Source organism: Melozone crissalis, unplaced genomic scaffold (genome assembly GCF_028551555.1).
Source record: "Melozone crissalis strain CALT ecotype California unplaced genomic scaffold, PUWL_Pcris_2 ptg000038l_1, whole genome shotgun sequence".
In the NCBI taxonomy this organism is placed as follows: domain Eukaryota; kingdom Metazoa; phylum Chordata; class Aves; order Passeriformes; family Passerellidae; genus Melozone; species Melozone crissalis.
In genome coordinates, this window is record NW_026535816.1 from 6737418 (window position 1) to 6760174 (window position 22757).

Below are 22757 nucleotides of genomic sequence, written 5' to 3' on the forward strand. Positions count from 1 at the left end.
TCCCTCCATCCCTCTGAGGGGTGCCATGAGCGCGGCTACAGCGGCTCCCGGGGCCACCCTCATGGCCGGGCCGGGCATCGCGGCTCCATCCTGCCCGTGTGGGGCAGCAGCGGCTCCGGGGAGCCAGGTCTGTCCCTACAACGTGGAAAGAGAAGGAAGGGGCAGGAAAAAGGAGAGGAAGAGGAGCGGGGAGACGAAGAGGAGCGGGAAGGGGAAGCGCCGCCTCAGCGCGCCTTCCCGGGGCCACCCTCATGGCCGGGCCGGGCATCGCCGCTCCATCCTGCCCGTATGGGGCAGCAGCGGCTCCGGGGAGCCAGCTCTGTCCCCACGACGTGGAAAGGGAAGGAAAGGGCAGGAAAAAGGGGAGGAAGAGGAGCGGGGAGAGGAAGGGCCGCCTCAGCGCAGCCTCCCGCCCTCCCGGGGCCACCCTCAGGGCTGGGCCGGGCATCGCGGCTCCATCCAGCCCATGTGGGGCAACAGCGGCTCTGGGGAGCCAGCTCTGCCCCCACGACGTGGAAAGGGAAGGAAGGGCAGGAAAAAGGAGAGGAAGAGGAGCAGGAGAGGAAGAGGAGCGCGAAGAGGAAGCACCGCCTCAGCTCAGCCTCCCGCCCTCAGCGCGGCCCCGCCCCTTCCGGCCGCCCCCGCGCGCCGCGATGACGCCTTTCCTCCCGCCAGCCCCGCTCCCCCGCCCCCGGGCCGGAGGTGCCGCCGCCATTTTGCCGCTCTCTCGCTGCTGCTCTCCGGGCGCGGCGGCTGCGGCCGGACGAGCGATTTTTAAGGAGCTTTAACCTGCTCGGGGCCCCGCGCCCCAGCCCGCTTTGAACGCGCCATGTCCGGAGAGGGAACCGCCGGCGACCAGGTGAGGCGGGGCCGGGTGAGCGCAGGCCGCGCCCTGAGGGAGCGGGGCGGTGGGGGCTCGGTGAGGGCGGGCGTGCGGCGGGGCCCAGCGGAGCGCGGCCCTGAGCCCGGCCGGTCTCCCCTGCCCCGCTGGCCGTCGGAGGAGCTCCGTGTGCCCCGTAGGCAGGCGGGGAGCGGAGCTGGCCCGGCCCGGGCGGTGACGGGCCCGGAGCCCCGGCTCTCAGGCCCAGCCGGACAATGGGCGGCCCGGTCACGGTCACGGTCCCGCTCGGTCGTGGCCGCTGAAGGCAGCGCACTCCGGGAAGGAATCGCAGCACGGTCAGGCTGTTTACAGAGGCAGCTTGCGGTGTTATGTAAAGCGAGCGTTGGCCGAACTCAGGCGTTTCATGGAGAAGGCCTCCAACGACACCTCCAGAATAAAGCATTGCTAAAACACGCTTAATCCTTAAACTAGAAACGATAAACACGCGTTTGCTTGATAAAGGGTTTTCTTACAGTACAGCGCTCCTTTCGTTTAGTAGGGAGCTAAATGAAAGGCCCAGAAGTGCCAGCTCAGCATGAGGAAGAACTGCTTTAGGTTCAGCGTTGGATCGGCTGCCCAGGGAGGGCGCGGAATTTCCCTCTCTGGACGCATCCAAATCCCACCTGGACCCATTCCTGTGTCACCTGCTCCAGCAGGTGACCTTGCCTGGGCAGCAGGGTTGCACTAGGGGATCTCCAGAGGTCCCTTCCAAACCTCATCCTTCTGGGATTCTGTGAAGTAGCTGCAGTTTCAGCGGAGTTTGTTTGGTTTTCGTTGGTTTTTTTTTTTTGGTTTTTTTTGGTTTTTTTTTTTTTTTTAATAGGCTAAAGTCTGTATTTACTCTAATCTCTTAATTTATAGAGAGCTACCACAGTGTTGTATGTCACCTTTTTAAATCTAGTGTTACTATGAACGATTTCTGACTTACTGGCAGAGTTTCTCTACTAAAAAAAAGTGGCTTTTTTTAGTAGTTGGGGTTATGTTTGAAATCTGTATCAATTGGAGGGGTGGGGATGAAAATTCCTGACTGAGGGAAGAATTATTGATAACAGCCACATGGGAAGAGTTATTGATAACAGCCACGTGTCTTAGCCTTTAGAAATTCTTAAAATCAAGCTGGTGCCTCAGTTGCTTCTTGAAGTGGTTTTTTCTTTGTAGAATGTTAGTTTCTTCCCAAACTGCTGAATTTCTGTATGCCTGTGCCTATACCCCTAGAGGATGGAGTGTCAATTTTATTTATAAGCTCACTATTTTGGTGGATGGGGTGGGTATAGGAAATGTAATGCTCAGAGTGTGAAATACTCAGGATATGCCTGGTTAGGGTAATGCCCCAACATTCCCTGTGTGCTCTGAGTTGCTCAGTGTGCTTGGGCATTTTTCAGAATGGTTCCCTTCATCAGATGCTTGGCTCAGAGTGTAAAATACTCAGGATATGCCTGGTTAGGGTCATGTCCCAAAATTCCCTGTGTGCTCTGAGTTGCTCAGGTTGCTCAGTGTGCTTGGAGTGTGTATGGGCATCCTGCAGGATGGTTGCCTTCATCATGAGATGCATGAATCAGGGTGTAAAATACTCAGGATATGCCTGGTTAGGGTCATGTCCCAATATTCCCTGTGTGCTTGGGCATCCTTCAGAAGGGTTCCCTTCATCAGATGCATGGATCAGGGTGTAAAATACTCAGGATATGCCTGGTTAGGGTCATGTCCCAACATTCCCTGTGTGCTCTGAGTTGCTCAGACTGCTCAGTGTGCTTGGAGTGTGTTTGGGCATTCCTCACAATGGTTCCCTTCATCAGATGTGTGGCTCAGAGTGTAAAATACTCAGGTTCTGCCTGGTTAGGGTCATGCCCCAACATTCCCTGTGTGCTCTGAGTTGCTCAATGTGCTTGGGCATTTTTCAGAATGGTTCCCTTCATCAGATGCTTGGCTCAGAGTGTAAAATACTTAGGTTCTGCCTGGTTAGGGTAATGCCCCAACATTCCCTGTGTGCTTCAGGCTGCTCAGTGTGTTTGGGCATCCTTCAGGATGGTTCCCTTCATCCTGAGATGCATGGCTGCAGAGAAGTAAGAATGTGCCACAGCAAGATGTTGTTAGTGCTGGTGTGTGGCATGTTCCAGGTTTCATTTCCCCACTCCAGAATGTTTTCAGGAATGCTTTGATGTTTCATGGCTCAGTTAAGCTGTTTGTCAAAAGGGCACGTGTGTTTCTACAGCCTGTAAAGTGTTACTATTTAACTGCAGCCCTGCTGACTTTAGACTTTCTGTTCTTTTGCAAGGGAGGATTTGATAAGCAAAAGGTTGAGTTACTTGGTCTGTGGACCATAATAAAGTTCCTTTTTTTTGCCCATTATTATTTCTGTGTTCATGTTGGGTGCACTTAGATTAAAAAATGCTCATTCATATAGGTTGGGTTCATTTTTATTTTTTTATTTCTACTGCTCCATCCTCCTGATGAAGGCTTGTGGATTGTGATTTGCTGGAGGGAGGAGCAGCAGAGCCTGGGGCACCCTCACTGCAGCTGCTCTGGTGCTGGATGGAAGGCCTGGAGTTCCCTCACAGGGTTCTGGGTGTGCCTGCCTGGAGAAACTGAGGCTGGCATTCCAACCTGGGGCCAGGCTCAGCTGCAGGAGTTGTTACTGTGTGACCAGGACCTGACCTGTGTTATGTAGCTTGTCTCCTCATCATGTTACTGTAGAGCAATGAACAGTATTGACAGAGAAATGCAATGCAGCCACAACTCTTGGAGTGCATTTAAATTCTTGCTCTGTGTTAACTGTGCTGGGCCCAGATTAGTCCTGGAGAACCAGCTGGATCGTGTGAGGACTTCAATCCATCAGGCCTCTGCCAGATTTCTGCCGGGGCCTCCTGGTGTTGAACGAAGCAGAATTGCCAGGGTCAGTTTCTGGAATAGCAAGCACTCAGCCTGTCTGTGTCACAGAAATGCTCTTTTGTAGACTGAAGGGCTGCTGCATCTGCCACTGTTTGCCAGAAAATTCCATGGCAGGCTCTGGCCAGGGTTACAAAGAGCCCGTGCTTGCACCCACGCATGTCTGGACATGTTTGTGCTCCTCTGTGTGCACATCCAGTTCCATGTCAGTCATGGTGCTTCTTTCATGGCCTTGGTGACAAAACCTCCATTCCCCATTATAAATGCTTGCCAGGCATCACCTCCATCTGATGATCACATAACATTTGCTTTGCCCCTTCCTTGTTGCCTTCCAGCCTTTTGAGGTTACAACATGCATTTCACACTCCCAGTTAGAGTTTCTAAGATGCTGCCCCAGTCTGAGATGCATTTTTATGTTCCATGAATATGGATCTGTGGAAAACAAGATGTCTGTATTGTCTCTGTGACTATAAAAATACCTCAAAACCAGTTTGTTCTGGTTTCTTCAGGTACTTTTGTCCCTTTTGATTCCTTCCTCTCTTTGTCATGTGTCTGTTTGATGTGGTACATCATGAAAGTTTCTGCATGCTAAAGACAGTAGTAAATGTTGTGAAGTTGTAGTTAACTTCAGTTTAATATTTTAAAAATAGATGTCACTGAGTGCAGTGCTGAAAGAAGACTTTCCTTGCAGGATTGTGTGGGTTTAACATCACAGGAGGAGCCATTTAAGAGTAGACACAATAAGTGCAAGTGTTGCTGAAGGAAAGCTGCTGGGTTTGTAATGCAGTGCTTTAATGACAATTTTTACACAGTTGTAAATAAATTATCATTTAGGTGTATTTCCAGAGTCAGGAAGTTCCAGCTATGCAAATAAGAAGTTAAGTGAAAAATGTGTCAGTGCAACATTTGGGAAATAGTCCTGTGAGGAAAGGATGGTAATCATTGCTAATGTAAAATTTCAATTTCTCTGGAGTTTTGAGCCCAGATGATGTTGGGATGGGGCAGTACTTACAGAAGTTCCTTTCTTGGTCAAGATGAATATCCTGGGCTGTGTCTGCTCCAGCCTTAAAGGACACATTTTTTTCCAAGTGGTTTAGTGTAGAATAGAAGAAATCAAGGCATTAAAAACATTTAAGAAAATGCAAGTTTTGCTAAGCTGACACTACAGTTCCCCCAGTGAAGGGATTTGTTACTGAGGAAAGGGTTTTAAAACTTGTTCTTCTCTGCACATGCAGCTTTAAATAAACTTAAAGGGAAAAAAGCCTTAGACTAAACCAACCTGTAAATTTAGCAAACTGAACAACTACCAATGCTTGTCAAGTTAATGTAATGGATGTTAATACATTTGAAATTCCATTCACAGTTCAGGCTGTGCTGAAGTTGCAAAAGCAGCAAACTGGCTGTGTCTGAATGGCCAGAAAGCTCCTTCTGGCTATTACAGCAATTTGACTGAAGTAGCCACTACAATTCCTGCCTTTTTGTGTACAACAGCTCCTCCTGTGATGTTAAACCCACACAATCCTGCCAGAAAAACCTTCTTTGGTTTGTAGAAGTTCTTATTTCATCATTAGTGGTAGTTCTTAGAGCATCTTGAGCTGGCCACTCCCTGGATGTAGCAGGTGTTGTAAACACATTTATTTACTTTCCACTGCAGAGGATCCTTTTGTGGAAACAGGAGGATGCCTTAAACTACTGGATGTATTTAGCTTTGCAAACAATTTGAAGGTATTTAGGTGTTTTCTTAGACACTTTGCTTGGAATCATGAAGATTTATTTGAGAGGCTTGAGGAAACTGTTGATTTTAGGAATATAATATAAACCAAGAATATTCCCTTGGAGATGATTGATAAATAAGCAAATAGTAAAAGTGAACTTTATTTCCTCTGGTTTTGTTCCCTCAGACATCCTTTATGACTTCAGAATTGGGTTTTGTGGAGTTGATGGATTTTGTGGGAAGGAGCTCCTTGATCCCTTCCTAGGAATGTGGGTTTAGGTCTCTTGAGATTTTGGAAAGATCTTTTTATACTTCTGATATCTGTGAGACTTCAGTTCTATTGCTGTTTGGCAGTGTATAAATAATAAAAGGGTGGTTGTGAGCTGGACTAGGTGGTGGTAATCTATAGAAAACCCTGAGAGCTAAAATAATTCCATGACCTTCAGAGAGTTGCTCATGGGATAGGATCCTGATGATGTAGAGCTCTACTGCACAGAGTTAACAAAAGCAGAGGGAAAAGGGTTTTTACAGTCTGTGTAAAAGAAAAGTTAAAGCCAAGACAAGTTAAAAGCCAGTATCTGGTTAGGTTCAGCTGGATGGTATTTCAGCTGGTCTGAGTTGAGGCTGCTGGAGTCCTGAATGGTTTTGTGTCCTTTTTGCTGCATCTGATCCTGAAACCAGGAGATTGAACCATTAGAAAGTGAATCCCTTTTCCAACAGGATTATTTTTCTGCTGATTTAACTCCCTGAAGTGGCTTGCAACAGGATGAGCTTCCCTGGAAATGCTTATCTAGGGGCAGGATAATGGCAGTGAACACCCAGCAATTCCATGTTCCCAGTTTGGATATTGGCTGTTGTGCAAGCACTACAATGAGAAATAGATAATTTCTGTGTGCCCTTGAACTGTGATAGCAGCAGCTGCCAGCACAAATTGCAGTTCACATAAACTCTAGAAGCTGGGATCACATTTTTCCTGCCTGTGCTTGAGTTAGGTTGAGAGTCAGGCTCGTGGTTCCGTTTTGCTGTGTGTTGCTGTAGGTGTTGGTCCTCACAAGGGGTGTTTGTTCACACCCCCAGCTCTGGCAAAATGTCCAGAAAATGCTGAGTGTTGATTCCTGCAGGGAGTTAGGAGTGGTTATTTGGGAAGATGCAGAGATGGAGCCAGGCCATGGCTGTGCCTGCAGTGCAGTGTCCTGAGGTGTCTGGAGGTGCACAGGGACCTAAGGCACAGCAGTGCAGGCAGTCCAGTTCACAACTGATCACAGAGTTATTTTCCATTCTGTACAGTGCCTGTCTTTTGTCTTGTACAACTGAATGGGGAACTTCATCTGTTGCTGCTGAACAATTATTTACCAACTTAAAAAATCAGTCCTTTTGATTTTCCAGTAAAATAATTGTGCTTCTCGCACAGTTTGATTCGTGTATCAAATACACAAAATTAATGTAGTATTGCTGTGGTTGTGCATCTTATCCCCATCTATTTTTTCCAGAGCTCTTTCTGAGTTTGAGTTTATGACCCTGTATCTGCATAGGTGAATGAAATTCCTGGAAGTCTTAACATGAGATGGATGTTTTTGTGTCACCTGGAAAGATTTGAGGAAACACAACTTAGCTACTGATGTAATAGCTGAAAGGTGCCTCAGTGGCCCATTCTGTTTAATATTGTTTAAAAGTCAGTACTTAGAGGGCAGGACCTTGTGCTTTTGTGGGTGGGGTCCTTTTGTAGTAGCAGACATTAATGCTGCATCAGCCAGACCCTTCTCCCTCATGTACCCACAATAATTTATGTGAGACAAGGAAATTTCCCTCTGATGTTGGTGTATTTGAATTAATGCTTCATTGAATAAGCAACATTTCGGTTTTGGGTCACCTGGAGGGGTAGCTTACAGATATAGTTTTAAAATGCAGAAATTTCAGCTTCTGGAAGCTGAATAATGTTTATGCATGTCAATTGGGAAGAAATAAAACCACTACATATTTTATACTGTTTTACATCTTAAGCTTGTGTCAGTTGAACCACTACAGAATCCAAATTTTGATGGACTTAGGAGTGTAAAACTATTCATATGGCAGTTTATAAATTTACTGTTTCAGAGTTGACAGCTTAGTGCTACTTTGATTTTTTAAATCAAATTAATTTTAGAAGAGTTTAATGTGGGATTTGATGTTTGCCTTCCAAGCTACCCTGCTTTGCATTAGTGTTAAGAATTGCTTGAAAAGTGAATCAAAAGAAGTACTGGTGTTTAGCCTCCTATAAAATTAGCCTACTGATTTTTTTTCTTTTTCCTTTATTGTATATCTGCAGTATCAGATATGTCCATTTAACAGTTCTGCAATATTTTTGAACCTTTTCCCATTTTATAACTAGTTTTATTAAGTGATCTATTTAAAGGGATATGCTTTGAATTATATCCTGCTAGTGGGACTGACACAAAAACTGGTGATGCTAAAAAATATTCAGAACTAGTGTAGCAAACTCCTTGAAATAATCTTCTAGCAAATGACAGAATTTGGTTGTTTGGTTTTTTCTTTAGAACTTTCTGCAAGTTTTATAATTTATTTTTTATAAATCAGTCACACTGCACGGTACATTAAAGATGAATATTTTGAATTATGTACTGAAATTATAAAATTTCACCAGCAAGGTCTTACAGTAATGATTTAAGGTTACTATTGTTACATCTCCCAGAGGCAAGGATTTAGTTGATGTGGGTTTTGTATTGCTCTTGCCTGCCTAAAAATGAGCCAGGTTTTCAAAGTTAGTGACTGCTTTGGAGGTCAGAACAATATTTCAGGCTTAACTAATAAGCTTCAGTTCATTTAGGCTTGTAACAAGCATATATTTTAAGGTGTCTGTATGTGATCTTCACACTGTAATTTTTTTATTCTACTTGTGCTAACAGTGTTAGGTCTAGGAAAAAAAACCCTGAAAATCATAAAGCAAGTTATTTCCAAAAGTGTTTGAAAGTAATGGCATTAAAAAGTTTGCAGTCAGTTTGGTACAGCTTTTAGCCTGAAAAAAACCTTTTAAACTTCAATCAGAAATGTCTGAGTGTTTTTAAAAAAAAGGTGATGTTAGGGCCAAAACTACAGGAGAGCATCTGTAGGGTTGAGAGATCAGAAAGTGAACAAAGGAATCGTGCTTGGATGGTGTGTGTGTGTTTCTGCTGAACATCATCTCCTGCTTTGCTTGTTAAACCTGTGCTACCCAATACCTTCTGTTCTCCAAGTCCACAGTGACTCCTGGATAAACTGGATTTGTTTGCCTGAGCTCTGTGATAGAAATACTGGCCTGAATTTACTTTTTACACCTTAAAGTTGCAGGTTGGTAAAAATGTTTAAAATTCATAGTGCGGTAAATATTCCAGCAAACTCAAATTTGTTTTTGTGTTTTAGAGACATTGAGTTGGTTCAGTCTGACATCTTGGTCGATGTCCAGAACTTGTAGAACTTGTGCTGAGTGTGCTTTATCTTCCTGGGACAACTTCTTCTCCAGTTTAGAAACTGCATTTTAAAATATTCTGCTGTTGAAATGTTTTCTTTTGCTTGGCTGTGTAGGTGGGACAGAACTTTTTAAACGCTGCCTGTGATCTCTTATGTCTTCTTTTTAATTTTTCTAGACTGCTGAATATGTCCCAGAAAAAGTGAAGAAAGCTGAAAAGAAACTAGAAGAAAATCCATATGACCTTGACGCTTGGAGCATTCTCATTCGAGAGGCACAGGTTTAGTGATATAGGATTACATTTCCTTATCTATGGTCCACTCACACTATTTGGTTCTGGAGTAAAATCAGCATATTCATTGACATGAATCATAATTCTGTAAATGCTATTTTGATTTTCAATTTTTAGAATCAGCCTATAGACAAAGCACGGAAGACCTATGAACGCCTTGTTGCCCAGTTCCCCAGTTCTGGCAGATTCTGGAAACTGTACATTGAAGCAGAGGTTAATATTTTTACATTTTTTTTCTTACATAACATTTCATAGGATTTTAAGTTTCTATTTTTATAAGCATGAATAAGATAGGCACATAATATCTAGGGGAAAGGGGATTTTAAATATGCCTTGCCTTTATTTTGTAAAATAGGTACAAAGGAATGATTAAAATGAATTCTAAAGTATTGGGTCTTTCATGAGTTGATGATTGTTGCATAATGGAATTGCAACAACATTAAAACTGTTTCAATGGTATTGGAGTGCTTTAGCCTTTTATTTGCTTGTCGTGTCAATTTATTGCCTCCCGTGTCATTTACTTAGAGAATTTTTTTTTTATTTACACATACAAACTTATTTGAGTGACTTTCTCTGAATATTTGGTTCTTTTATTTATTTATTTTTTTTGCTTTCTTAGGGATTTGAATGTTTCTGTGAACAGTGTTTGCAGGGAGGGTGTGGGGATGGAAGCTAATTTCTGGAATGAAAATGCATTAGCCCAACTCATTAGCTTTTAAAAATCCCAACAAATTGTGATTGTTTCCATAACTGGGTAAGACTTATCACTAGGTGCATTGGTCAGTGAACTGTCTCTAATGACATGCCATGAAATTCCCTGTATAATCATGGAGGGGGTGGTGGTGGTGTTCATTTTGGTTTGATTCCTTTCTGTAGCTGGTATTTATTACTAATACACATGATTTCCGTGGGCATCCTCTGGCTGCACATCTTCCTTGAGACAGATTTTCTATATGCTGAACTTCAGGGGTGGGGACCTGTGTTCTGTAGATGAGAAATGAGCTTTTTCTTCCATTTGCTGTGAAATTTCATTGCATAGTTATCATATCTTATTTTACATTCAATTACTTATCCAGAAATGTCTGGCAGTACATTTTGAAGATACAGAAAATTGGGATCGTAGGAATCGAGCAGAATTTTTTATATTGCAGTTCATAGAAAGATGCTACAGTGCAAAATAGTGAGTGCCATCTAAATTGAATGCTACCAAATTAAATATCTGGAGTTTTCACTATCCTGTTTGTAGCAGTAGTTAGAATGTTGGTGTTTATTCATGTTTGGGAGATTGCAAATGGACTAACATACAAATACAAGTTTTTCCTTTTCGAACCCTGCAGCCAAATCCATTAGTACACGAGTACCCTGAAATTTTTGCTACAGGTTCTAGTTTTTAGAATCTAATCTTATTTCATAATTTCATTAAATTGCCTGAATTCTGCAGTTTTTAAAACCTTTACCTTTCTCATGCCTCAAATTAAGGGTTGAGTGAGGCCATTTCAGAAAGCCAGTACCACACTGTGCATCCTTCAGCAGACAGTCCTGCTGTTAGCGTAAAGCTCCCTGTCTTAAACCACGTTCAGAGATGAACTGACAGACAGCACCTCCCCTAATTTAGAATTAAGAGTATTTAGAAACCTTAACAGTGGCAAACTTGGATCAGTCTAGGGCAGAGTTTTTTACTTGTTCCATCAAGGAGAGCAGATCAGCACCTCAGCAGTTATGGGTACCAGGGAACACAAGGTAACTCTGAGAGGGAAAGAATTATCATAACCATCACCAGTTCTTGTGTGTCTGCTTATTAATACACTTCAGATATTAGAGAAATGGAATATAGAGTTCTGTTCTTCAAAACAAAAATAGGAACTGTGGATTTCTGGTAGAGGCTACACCTGAAGAGGGTTGTATTTGAAAGAAATGTAAGAAGGTAGTTTTCAGAAATTTATCTTTTATCTTAACAGCCAAATTTTTAAATCCCAGTTATGACTTAATTTTCAACTTCCCTGTTTACAGTGGCATGTTACAAGTGATAGTGGCCAATTTCCAAACAAAGCAATATGCTTTTCTCTGGTTTTTTAAAGCACATGTGAGCATACCTAGCTGTAAGTTGAAATAACTTATTTCCAAATTCCTCTCTAAAAACAGATATGCTCACACAATTGGGCACTGCTGTCATTGTTGTTTTCAGTTGCATATCATTTGTGCAGTCCATCTGGGTGAATTCAAATCAAAATGCTTTATCAAATGTTCTTTAGACCCTGTGGTTAAATTAAAGATTTCAGTTAATTTTTGAAGGCTGAGTGGAGGAATTCTGTCCAGGCTTCTTTTTATTGCAGCCTTAAGTCGTGCAAGGAATATGAGGAAAGTATTTTCCAAAAGTTCTTTTCCTTGGCAATTTTAGTAGTCTCCTCCTGCTAGAAAACTTTTCTTGGGCTGTTTAGAAGTATATAACTTTCTAGCCATGACTTAGTAAAATAAACCCATGGTAGATCTCCAGCACTGCTTTCAATTTACTTTTGCTGCCTCATTATTGAAATCTGAAACTTGTAAAATCTTCAGTCATCTGATGTCAAAAAAGGATTTTACTCTTTAACATGAAAACGTTTTCTCTTTGCATCCCAGAAAGACAGACAGGGGGAGGGAAGTGGGAGTTCTTTTCTGCCAGGTTGTCTTTCACTAGAGAATTTTGCCCTCTGCAAGACATAAATCAGAGCTGGAAAATGTTCCTTAGTTGTGGTATATTGCAAGATGAGCCAGGGTGAGGGTTATGAAAAGGGCCTTACAAAAAAGAAATTAGCCCTTAAACAGCTGGACTCTCAAAGTTGTTAGAAGGCTTTAAATTCCCCTTTGTCTGACTTAACAAATGTGTTCTCTTTAGTCACTTCCAGTCTTCAGTAGGAATTGTTGATAAACTATCTGCACAAAAAGTGCACGTGCCAGTTCTTTCTGTAATGTATAACTTGTAAGTGCAGGCCTTGCTGCTGTGATTGCCTCTGGGTTTTATGGCTGTGTTTGTTCAGCTTGCTGACTGTTGTGCTTTCTGTGTGTGACTGTGTTCCCTGGTGGGATAGAGTGGGGAGCAGTGCTCAGCACTCAGTGTTCATCCAGCTCGCCACACCTGGTACACAGAGCATGCTCAAGTAACCAAATACTTCACATTGAGCATTTTGTGTGCCAAGCACTGGTTTATGTGCTTTGCTCTCTGCATTGTGACTGGTTAGGCAGTCAGTAGAACAAGGACATGAGTTAGGAAGAGCATGCTTTGACAGTTTGTTAATGGGAATTACACCATTAAAGTTGAAATTGTTGAAACAAGTTTGGGTTCTTGCACTGATTCTTATTTCTTCTGACCTTCAAAGAAGAATTGCAGGAGTTAGAAATGATATAAGTGGATGAAACAACTCCCAGTTCACAGCTGGTTTTGGGTCGTAATATTTGAACATCTAAGTAGAGTTTTGGATTTGATAAGTGTTTAAGCAAGCAAAATAGTTAACTTGATATTCTGCATCTCTTAAAATTTAGGAAGTGGAACAGTAGTGCTATTCTTCCCAAAATCTTCTTTTCTGTAGTTACTTAAAGCACACTTTTCTTCTGATAACCTTTCTCATAAAAACCTCCTGTCAGAAACTTGGCTCTGTTGAATGGCAGTTGTATAAAGGAGTGCCTAAGTCAGCCCCACTGTGCCATAACATTAAATCCATAGATCACACGCTCTGGACTCTAGCCTGCTCTGCTGATGTGCTGTGTCTCCCTGGGTAAGTTATTTAACCTGTTCTTTAACAGATACCTACCTACCTCACAGGGTTGTTGTGAGGCTGCTCTAGTGATTAAAGTGCTTTTGGCACCTGCCTAAAAGGTGCTACAGAAATGTGCAAATAAATCCACTTTAATACCCTGTGATCCCATAGGCCCACCTGTCTGTTGCTGTTTCCTTTGTCACTTTGGTTGAACCACCTTTTAGATACAGAAAGACCTGATAATGCTTTTCATGCTCATGAAAGAACATTTACTTTACCAGTCTCCTAAATACTTCAGTAGTTCTGAAGCTTTTGAAGTTGCCTTTTTTTCCTCTGCTAGTTTCCTTTGAGAAATCACCAGGTTGAAAATCCTCTTAGGCACATTTATTAAACTGTATTCACATACTTTCAACTTTTTTTTTTTTTTTATGATTAAGGAATTTTTAGTTCCAGTTACTCTGAATGGAAACTTTCCTCTGTAATTGTCCTGAATGCTTCAGGCCAGTTCACGCCACAGCTTTTACCTTTATATCCTGGTCACTTTGAACATTGTTAATAGGGGTTGAAAGGTTGCCATAATTAAAGATATAAAAAATCAGATCCAGAAAACAGTTGTGACAAGTAGCCCAAGTCTAGAAACAATAAATACAAAGCTGGTAACATACATGTAAGAGGTTTGGCTGTTAATATGTATTTTTTGTCTTGAGAATTTTGCAAGACTCCTGTGTTATTGCTTGTCCTAAAGAAATGCAACCAGATACATTTGTTTAGATAACTTCTATTTCATATGGACATTTTGAATTTTAAATGTCTTGGTAACAAACAGATGCTGTTTGAGGCATCTCACATGCAGGGGGTGGGACCACAGCTTAGGGTTGATTGTTTTGCATTTCATCATATGCAATACATCAGTAGCTTTAATCCATGTAATTAATTCACACTGGTGTGGATACTAGTCAGAATGTATCATTTAACATACTTGTATATGAAAAATGTAAATAAAACCATTTAGAAAAATGATTGTTTTTGTTTAAAATGTCTGTGTTTCTTCAAAGCATTTTCTTCCCCTGTTTTACTTTAGTCTGCTTATGAAAGGAGAATATTGTACCTATCACCAAAATTACTCTGCTTGGGGAAAAATGGGAACTGCCTTCTGTCAGGATGAAGTTGGAGTGATCAGAAGTCAAAGTAGAATAGGTTTCTTGCCTGAGATTCTGTTTAGTGGTACTTTCAACTGAATATATTGTGTGTATCACCTGCTGATCTTAGTGAATTCCTTAATGGAAGGCATCCCCATGATAATCCAAGCCCACCCCACTAGCCAGCCACATTTCTCATGGTAATCTCCTGCTTTGAGAAACTGCTGTACAGGTGCTCTGTACAAATACCCACACTGCACAGTCTTGACTGCCTCAGTCTGAGATTTTCAATCTTTTTGACAACTGTATTATTTATGATCTTTTCTTATTCCTGTGTGGACTTGTTCCATTCCTGTTAATAAATGTTGTTCTGTCTGTGTGATTATTGTAGACTTGCACTAGAAGGTGAATGCACCTTTTTCCTGTCTCTTCTGCTCCAAGTGTCAATACAGGTGTGTCTACATCTTGCATAGTTCCCCTGCTCCTACAAGCTGTGTAATATCAGAAAATTGCCCACATACTGACATTTGTAGTTGGGGAAGGTGCATGCAGTACAACACTAGTGGGTTTTTTCATCATTCTATTTGCTGTATTTGATCATTAAAAATACTATGGGGAAGGTTTAGGACATTTTTGAAGTGGAAGTGCTGCCTAATGAAGAGATTACTCTGAACCCTCTTCTGTAGTGTGTTGCTATTTACACGTGAATAAACACAAACTGCTTCCTGTTCTGTTGTATTCTTTCCATGTGGGGCAACAGAAATATCTCCCTGTTAGCTGTGCTAGCTGTGTGCTCTTGTTCACAACACTTCTGAAGTCTCACTTCCAGGTGTAACGAGGACAGTGAAACTTTTGGTGTGCTTTCTTCTGTTGAAGTCATTTGTTGATTCTTTGATATTTTGAAGGGGGAATCTGAGTGTCAGGTCAGGCACGAACTTGGGCTTCTTATGTCAGAACCTGAAAGAACCAGAAGTAAAACCAGGTTTCTTGTGTATGCTGTATTTGCTATGGACTGGTTCTCCATCTGCCTGGGACAGGGAAACTGGAATTGTAATCTTTTGATTCTTTTCTGTATCTCTTCCAGCTGCCAGCCGGTTGAGTTTCCTGATCTTTATTCAGATTTTGAGAAACATGATGATTGAGAGAACACTTTCTGTTAAACCTTCTCTGCTAGTGCTACTACATAAAATATTGTGTGACTGTTTGCTGCAGAATGTCTTTACAGACTGTGGGAAGGCTTTGAGTCATAGCTGGGATGAAATCCAGTGGCTTTTCTTAGCTGGAAGCTCTGTGGAAGCAAGTCCTTCCTCATGGCATTCCTGCGTCCTCCTAGCACCACTGGTCTTCATTTACAGGAGTGCATTGGGTTTCCTCCTTGTTTTGTTCTTGATTTTTCTCACCAGTGGCCTCAGAATGATGGGTGCTCCATATCCAGTGACAGTTTTGGATTTCTGCAATGGCATGTGTACCTAACATCCTGTGATTTTTTTGTTTCTTACATAAAGCAACTCAAAAGGGAGAAGAAATATCCATTGGTCCGTAACTGTGTAACATTGCACAGGTAGCATTTGCTTTGTGCACGTTATGTACGTGTAGTTAACTACACATGAGGAAATCTTAATTTGTAATTAAATAATTAATTAGAAATTATTATTTCTATAGAATTTTTCTCATTCTGTTATTTCTAATAAGCTGAGTAATTTCAGTCTGATCTGTAGTGGGGTTTAGCTGGTTTGGTAATGAGAAATACAAAAGCATGGGAGCATTTCTGGGGTTCATTGGAACATCATGAATGTAGCATTTTGAGGATAGACAGATAAGTAGAAAGGTGTTCTTTTTTAATTGAGTTTGTGCACAGTTTTCAGTAATAACTTCTTTAGAGTGGGGTCCTGTTGCATCTTGAGACAAGACCTCACTGTTAATCTGCAGTGTGAACTCACTTCAGCTGGGCTGTCCCTGTTCCCTTAAGAGCAGATTGGACACGCCCGTGCCAGGGGCTGTGCATTAATCTTGAATTGCCCCATTTCATTGAGCACACAGGGCTGGGCTCAAGGCTTTCAGAGCTGTAACACCTCTGACATCCTCCAAAAGGAGAAGAGTTAGTGTGCTGAGGATGTGTGCTAATTTCACTTGTGCTTTCACCCAGCAAAGCAGCTCGTACATATGTTTAAATTACCTAGTTTTTTATCCTTAATTCAAACTATTCCTCTCAATCAGCTAATTTGGGAAGTTTAATATTGTGATGGAGGATCCAGTGTCTTATCTCCTTCGATTCCTATAATATATCTGGATGAAACTTTGAGATTCTAATGAGGACAAGATACTCAGTCCAGTTCTTTATGCTTTGCGTCAGTGCTTGAAATAGATAGTCAGAAATAACCAGTGTGTGAAACTAGAACAAGAGATGACTGTACATTCTTGCTATAAACAATTGATACTTCTGTACTGGTTTTTGTGAGAATGAATACATTGCTTAAAATACATTTCAGGTCTTGCATTGGACTAAAATAATGCCTAGTTGTTCAATTTATAGTATTTTCCATGTCCAGACTGTGACAAAGTCAACTTCCTTTAGCTGTTGTTCACCCTCGAAGTATGGGTTTTCAAACACAGTTTTTACTGTTTAAACAAAATAAAAATGAACTCTCAGTTTGAAATTTAGATTTGCAGAAATGGGTGGCAGATGTGTAGTTGTATATTTGCTGTCCTGCAGATAAAACAGATATGAAGTTAGCCTGTTAGCTAACTTCATTGTGTTCAGTGGAGCTGCATTTAAACATCAAACTCTTCATTTAGGATTTTGATTATTTTAACTTTTATGGTTAAATGCAGATTTACTATAGGTTCTATGCCTGTGGATTCCTGAGGAATCTCTCAGACTATGCATATGCATCTGTGTTTGTGTGTGTATATATGTTTAGATTATAAGGTCACACAGCATAATGTTCTTTTTAAATCATAGAGTAGGATAGGAGTGGGTGAGCTTATCAGTGCAAATTGTCTACAAGTAATTTACTCAGGCTACCTAAAAGTGTATAAGTACTTAGAAAAATAATGTATGTAGAATATATTTCGAATTTCAGTGAAAAGGATTTTATTATCTGCAGCTTCAGCCTGGGTGCAAACACATGCCTTGGTGCTGTGTGTGGAGGAGTGGGAAGATAGAGCTGGATTTCCTCTTCATTTTTGTTGTCTTGATCCCAATATTGGCCTGCCTTTTCTCCATTCCTACCTAGCCATCCCAGTCCTGTGTTTGTGTGTTTTTATGGGCAGATGCAGGAGTGTAAGAATTGTCACTCAGTGTAAGAATTGTCAATCTCAGCTCTTGCTGGATGCTGCATCTTGCAATGTGTGCTTGCAGTTCATCTTTCAGATGCTGAGGAGGCCCAGGAGGCCTTGGCAAGAAGCTGTCACTGCACAGCTCAGACGTGTTCTTGCAGTGCCACAGTTGTACTGACCATTTCAGATGGGGCAGCAAGGGCACTGGGGGGGAAATTCCCTGGTATTGAAATGGAACTGATTCGATCTAAAAAATAAATCTCAAATTAATCCCCTGACAGACTTTTTAACATTGCAGTTACTGCAGAAAAAATCTGGTATTCTTGCTATCTCTAAATTGTGTTTATGCAGTTACAGCTGCTGGTTAGTAATGGTATTGCATTTGTAAAGTGTGCAAGTACATTTAACAGCCTGTGATGAGCCTTATATTGTAGGAACAGTTCTGAATGAATTTCTTTTAAACTGCCTGAGACATGGTTTAGTTAGTCTCTGTAGGTTACTCTTTCATGTTGGATCACAGAAAATTGCATTACAGCATGCAGGAGCTTGAGGTCCAAGCAGCCTTGCTATTGATGTTAATGCAGCAGGGGCTGGAATGATGGGAATTTAATTTAAATATAGGCTTGCTGCTACTTAGAGGTGTTAAGCATTTCTAATATACAATTCCTACAAGCTGAAGATGAGTGACAGTGAATAAGTTCACAAAAAATTGCTTTTGTAACACATTTGCTTTTGGAAGCTTAGCTTGCAGTTTTCCTTCCACCAGCTTTGTCAATTGAGCCCTTCCCAAGATTTTCCCATGGCACTGCAGTAATGAACAGTTTCAGTTCCCAGCAGTGTGTTTGGGAAGTGTCCCTGCACAGCCTGCCAGTGCAGCCAGGTTCCTCCATGAGGAAATATTTCCTTCATACCACATCAGAGCAGGAGGCCCTACCCTGAGAGCTTTAGTCTGGCAGGGTTCCTTTCACTGGGGGAATTTTGTCATTCTGGTCCTGACTCACTGTGCCTTGGGGAATTTGAAGTTCTGTCTAGTTGAAGGATTGTGCTCAATATTCTTACTCCTTGTGATGATGGCCAATAGTTAGATAAAAAGTGACTAGGAGAAAGTGCAGACCATTTATAATGAAAAACATAAAGTTCAAATGGACTGGTTCTAAATAGACAGGGATAAATGTTTAAAAGCACACTTAGATGCCCTGGAAAACCCTACTAGCTATTTAAGGGTTTTTTTTTTTTGTAAAAATGCACTCTTAAAATAGTCTCAAATGCATGACTTGTTGGTCCAAGTCACCCAAAGAAGTGCACTGGGTGCAAGCTAAATGCAGAGCAGGGTCCCCAAAAGAAATTGCTGCCCTGGTGCCTTACTTGCCCATGATTGTATCCACCAGTTACCATTCCCCAGGGCAATATTATCAATAATTGTAGCTCAGGTGAAATTCTGCACAGAAATCTTTGAGCAGGATGGGCACGCACCTCAGAATATTCCACAGTATCTCCTACTGACAAAATATCAGTAAGCCTGAGCAGGAAACAGACTGTATGATTTATTGGTACCGGATAAAAATTTAAGTTCTCCCACACAAGGTGTGACTAAACTTAATTCAGTCCTCAATTTTTGGTGGGGGAGGGAATTCAATTTCAGATTGATACACAAAAGCACATGCTTTTTTGTATGTGTACAGGATGGGTGTTAGAAATACTGTAGAACTTTAAAATTAGCTGGCTTGAATTCAGGAATATTTTTTCTGGCACTAAGTAAATGGAGGTAAGTTTTGTGCTAGTGGGTCTTAGCTGTTAAAAATCACTGTTGCATTATCAGCTATTTACAAAAGAAAAAAGGCACAAAGTTAGAGATGACATACATTGTGCTGATGCTCCCAAAGTTTGGGTTTACCCCTAGAAAAGTTGTGAATAAGGTCAGCTGTGGTTTTTTTTTTAATTTGTCAGCGAGAAAAGGACTGGTGTTTTCAAATAATTAAGTTTGATAATTCTGGTTGATCTTCTCTCTGACTCAGTTGAAGACCCAGCACTGAGGAGGTGTCCTTAGACTTCCAGCAGTCTGTCATTTCTGCACAAGCTTCACAATCAAACATTTTTCACTGCTCCTGGAGTGTGCCTTTGTGCCTGCAATGCACACAAATGTTGAGCACCTGCTGAGTTGCTGCAGCTGCTTGAACCCTGTGCTGGTGGCTGTGTTTGCCTCCCAGGCTGGCAGAGTTGCTGTAACTGTCTAGAAAATGCAGGTTTTCACCTGTGAGCAGGGATTTCTGCTGCAGTCAGTACTGGAAGTCAGTTCTCAGGTGCTGCCTGACTCAGTCCATCCCAGAGCTTTTGTGTTGCTGAGCCTTCAGAATGGGTTTTTAAGGCTGCTGCATCACCATGATGACACGTGCCCAGAGTGCTGTGGTACTGATGTGTGCTTGGTGTTTTTATATCCAACCTGCTCTTGGCATCCTAGCTTAAAGCAGCAAAATAGAAAAGAAAAAGAAAAAAGAGCTGTCTTGGGATTTCTGAGATCCCTTATGTGCTTCCATGCAAATTAAATTAGCTAGGAGCCTACATACCATTTTTAACACTAGGCTTTCATTTTCTCTTTGCAGGCATTTGCAGCATTCTATAATGCAAGTGTTGTCTGGATGTATTCTGTATTTACATAAAAATGCACCTAACCTAGGAGTCAAAGTCAAGTCCTGAATCAAATCATTGCCTGCTGTTCACCTACCAAAGAGGCTCTTCTCTGTAGAAGGCTTTAGAACACTTTGCCATGGGCTTCTGAATGATCAGCAGAAAAGCCCCAGAATGCTTGGTTAGAGGGGTAGGGGAGAGGAGTATCATACTGAACAGATGTTCTGCTCTCTCAAAACAGCAGTTCCCTGCTATGTGTGTCATTCTGCATGGCCAGCACTTGGTGGTGATGGGGTGCAGAAGAAAATACACTTTTCTCTGTGAAAAGCAACAAAAATATTATTAGTACCAAACAGGGCTTCACTGCTAAGAAGCTGTAATTGTTCTGAGTGTTTTCTCCTAGGGGAGCAGAACTGCCAGCAGTATTTGTTGTGCACTGGTGTCTGTAAAAGTGGCACATTCTGGTCAGTAAGCTGGTGTTCTTTCTAGCATGTGGGTCAAGGATGACCTTTGGCAAGGCTGGGGGTTTACCTGTGCCAGTTTCTCTTCGTGACCCCAAAATCAGAAGCTTTAGCTTAAATAAATGACCCTAACTCCTGGTATTTCTTCTCAGTATAATGACAGGGGGATAGGTGGGAGGAAGGTGGGAGGTCAGTGGTGTTCCACCTCTCTTGTTTAGGCTACAAGTGAGTTTCTGTACTGCTTTTATGATGGGTTTCTGCATTTCATCTTCCTCCTAAGAGGTGAAATAAGCTGCAAACGCACCTACCTAAGCTGCATGGGAAATGAGTGTTAGCACCACTGTGATACTGAAATCTGCCATCAGAGCAGCTCTTCTCTCTGCTAACCCAACACCAGTGAGTTTCAGATAGCAACAACATAATCAATTGTCTTTGCAAGTCTTTTGTCTTCGAATGCAGCTGGCTTAAATGGGTTTGAATCCTATAATTCTGATAGCACAGAGTGTATAGGAAAAAGCCCATAAGCAGACAGGAACCTCACATAAAGTGTCAGTCATTTGGAGCTGACCTGTAAAATTAAAAGACTTCAGTGTAGAGCTATCCCCTCTCACATTTCAGTGCAATGTCACCTAAGCATGGGCATGTGTGATCTGTGGTTCTATTTTCCAACTTCAGTGCATCTCTGCATAGCCAGTTATTCAAGTGTGAAGTCACTTATAAAGTTATCTAAGCACTAACATCAACTCATAGATTTAAAATAGCTATACAAATATTTTTGTCTTGATCCTGGTTCTTGAATAAGTTCCCATGAGGGAAGTTGAGCAGGCTTAGCTTTAACCTTTGAGGGCATGAAGCTGAAATTTAGGGAAGGAGAAGAGAAACCCACTTCAAAAACTCAACTTGTACAGTGTTTAAGGGGAAAAGCAGTATAGCATTTAAATATTTTAGAAACTTGAGGGGTTTGTAATACAAGCTGTCTCATCAGCTAGGACAGTAATTATACTCAAATTCAACTATTCTGGAAAGAGGATCCAGAATAGTTGTGCAGAGAAAGTTTTGGATCAAGTTTTTACCAAAAAGATTTGCATTGTTCATGTGATTTTGGATGAGGTTGTTGGTGATCAGTCCAGATATGGTTGCTAGATATTGAGACCCTGCAGTAAAACTCCTGTCTTGAAGGAAACTGTTTTACCACTGAATGCTGTTTTTATAGTGAAGTCTGTTTTCTCTTCATGGCCAAAAGACAGAAAGCTGGCTGTTTATTCTGTGATTGACTCTTCAGATAGAGTCTTTCCTTTTCCAATATAAATTGTAGACAAGATTTCCCAGTAATTATGATTAAGAATGTGCATTTTCAAAAAAGACATGGGGGAATTTCCTTGATTTCTGACAGACATGTGAAAGATTTTTGACGAGGGCAGCTGCCTATATTAGAAAAATAACTTCCCTGAACTTCAGCAGGAGGAAATTCATTAATGGAATACTTCATTCATGTAAACCAAAGCAACTCAGTCATCATCTGAGGCAGGTTATTATCCTGCTTTAGTAAATGATTGACCTAATCCTGTTAATGATTTCATAGGAAATCCATGGCAAAGCCAGAACCACATCCCTTCCTTTAGAGATTCATTTCATGGCACTGCAGTTGAAGTGTGCTTGCTGTAGGATTGGGGGGGTTACCTTTGCTGGGCTTTATTTTGTAATGCAGTGTACAACATAAACATCTTGTCAGCTGCAAATCAATGCTGGGATGCAGTTGCAGAGAATTGCTTGTGCCTGAGCATTATTCTGCACTATTAATTGAACTTTTCTGATTGATGGTTTCCTGTGATGAGACAGTGGCTCCTGTGGTCATACATGAGAGCCCTGAGGCACTTTTGGAGGCTGAGGGTCAGTCTAATGGTTTTGAGAACCATTCTCTGGGCCATTTCTGCTACAAATTATTGGGAAATTGCTCTTTATGTTCTAAGAACAGAGGCAAAACATTAAGAACAATTTGTTCTCTGCTAACAGGCCAAGCTGGTCTTGTGCTAATATTATAAGAGTAAGATTATGCTGCATGACATAATTACATCATCTATTTTTTTACCTATTTTTAACTCCTTGAATAACCAGTATTCCTTTTCCTCAGGAGAATTGCTTGTTTGGCTGGATTTACTGGGGAGAGCCTTTCTGAGACCGGTTCCATGCTAGAAAATGTGAGCCATGAATGCATGGCCACTGAATGAATTTGACCACTCAAAAGGGCAGCAATTCTTTCTGGTCTTAAGATATCTTCATTTGGGTTAGCAGCCCTTTTTGCTAAGTC

The 22757-nt window shown here is 41.6% G+C and overlaps 1 protein-coding gene across 2 annotated transcripts in view; it reads left to right on the forward strand.

Moving 5' to 3' along the window:
* The first annotated feature begins 681 nt into the window (after positions 1-681).
* Positions 682-22757, forward strand: part of CSTF3 (cleavage stimulation factor subunit 3) — a 47971-nt gene continuing 25895 nt past the window's right edge. For both annotated transcript variants that reach the window (XM_054283728.1, XM_054283729.1), the window contains exons 1-3: positions 682-859; positions 9098-9199; positions 9329-9424. In XM_054283728.1, the coding sequence (XP_054139703.1) occupies positions 830-859; positions 9098-9199; positions 9329-9424 (228 nt within the window). In that variant the 5' untranslated portion in view covers positions 682-829. The remainder of the gene's footprint in view (positions 860-9097; positions 9200-9328; positions 9425-22757) is intronic.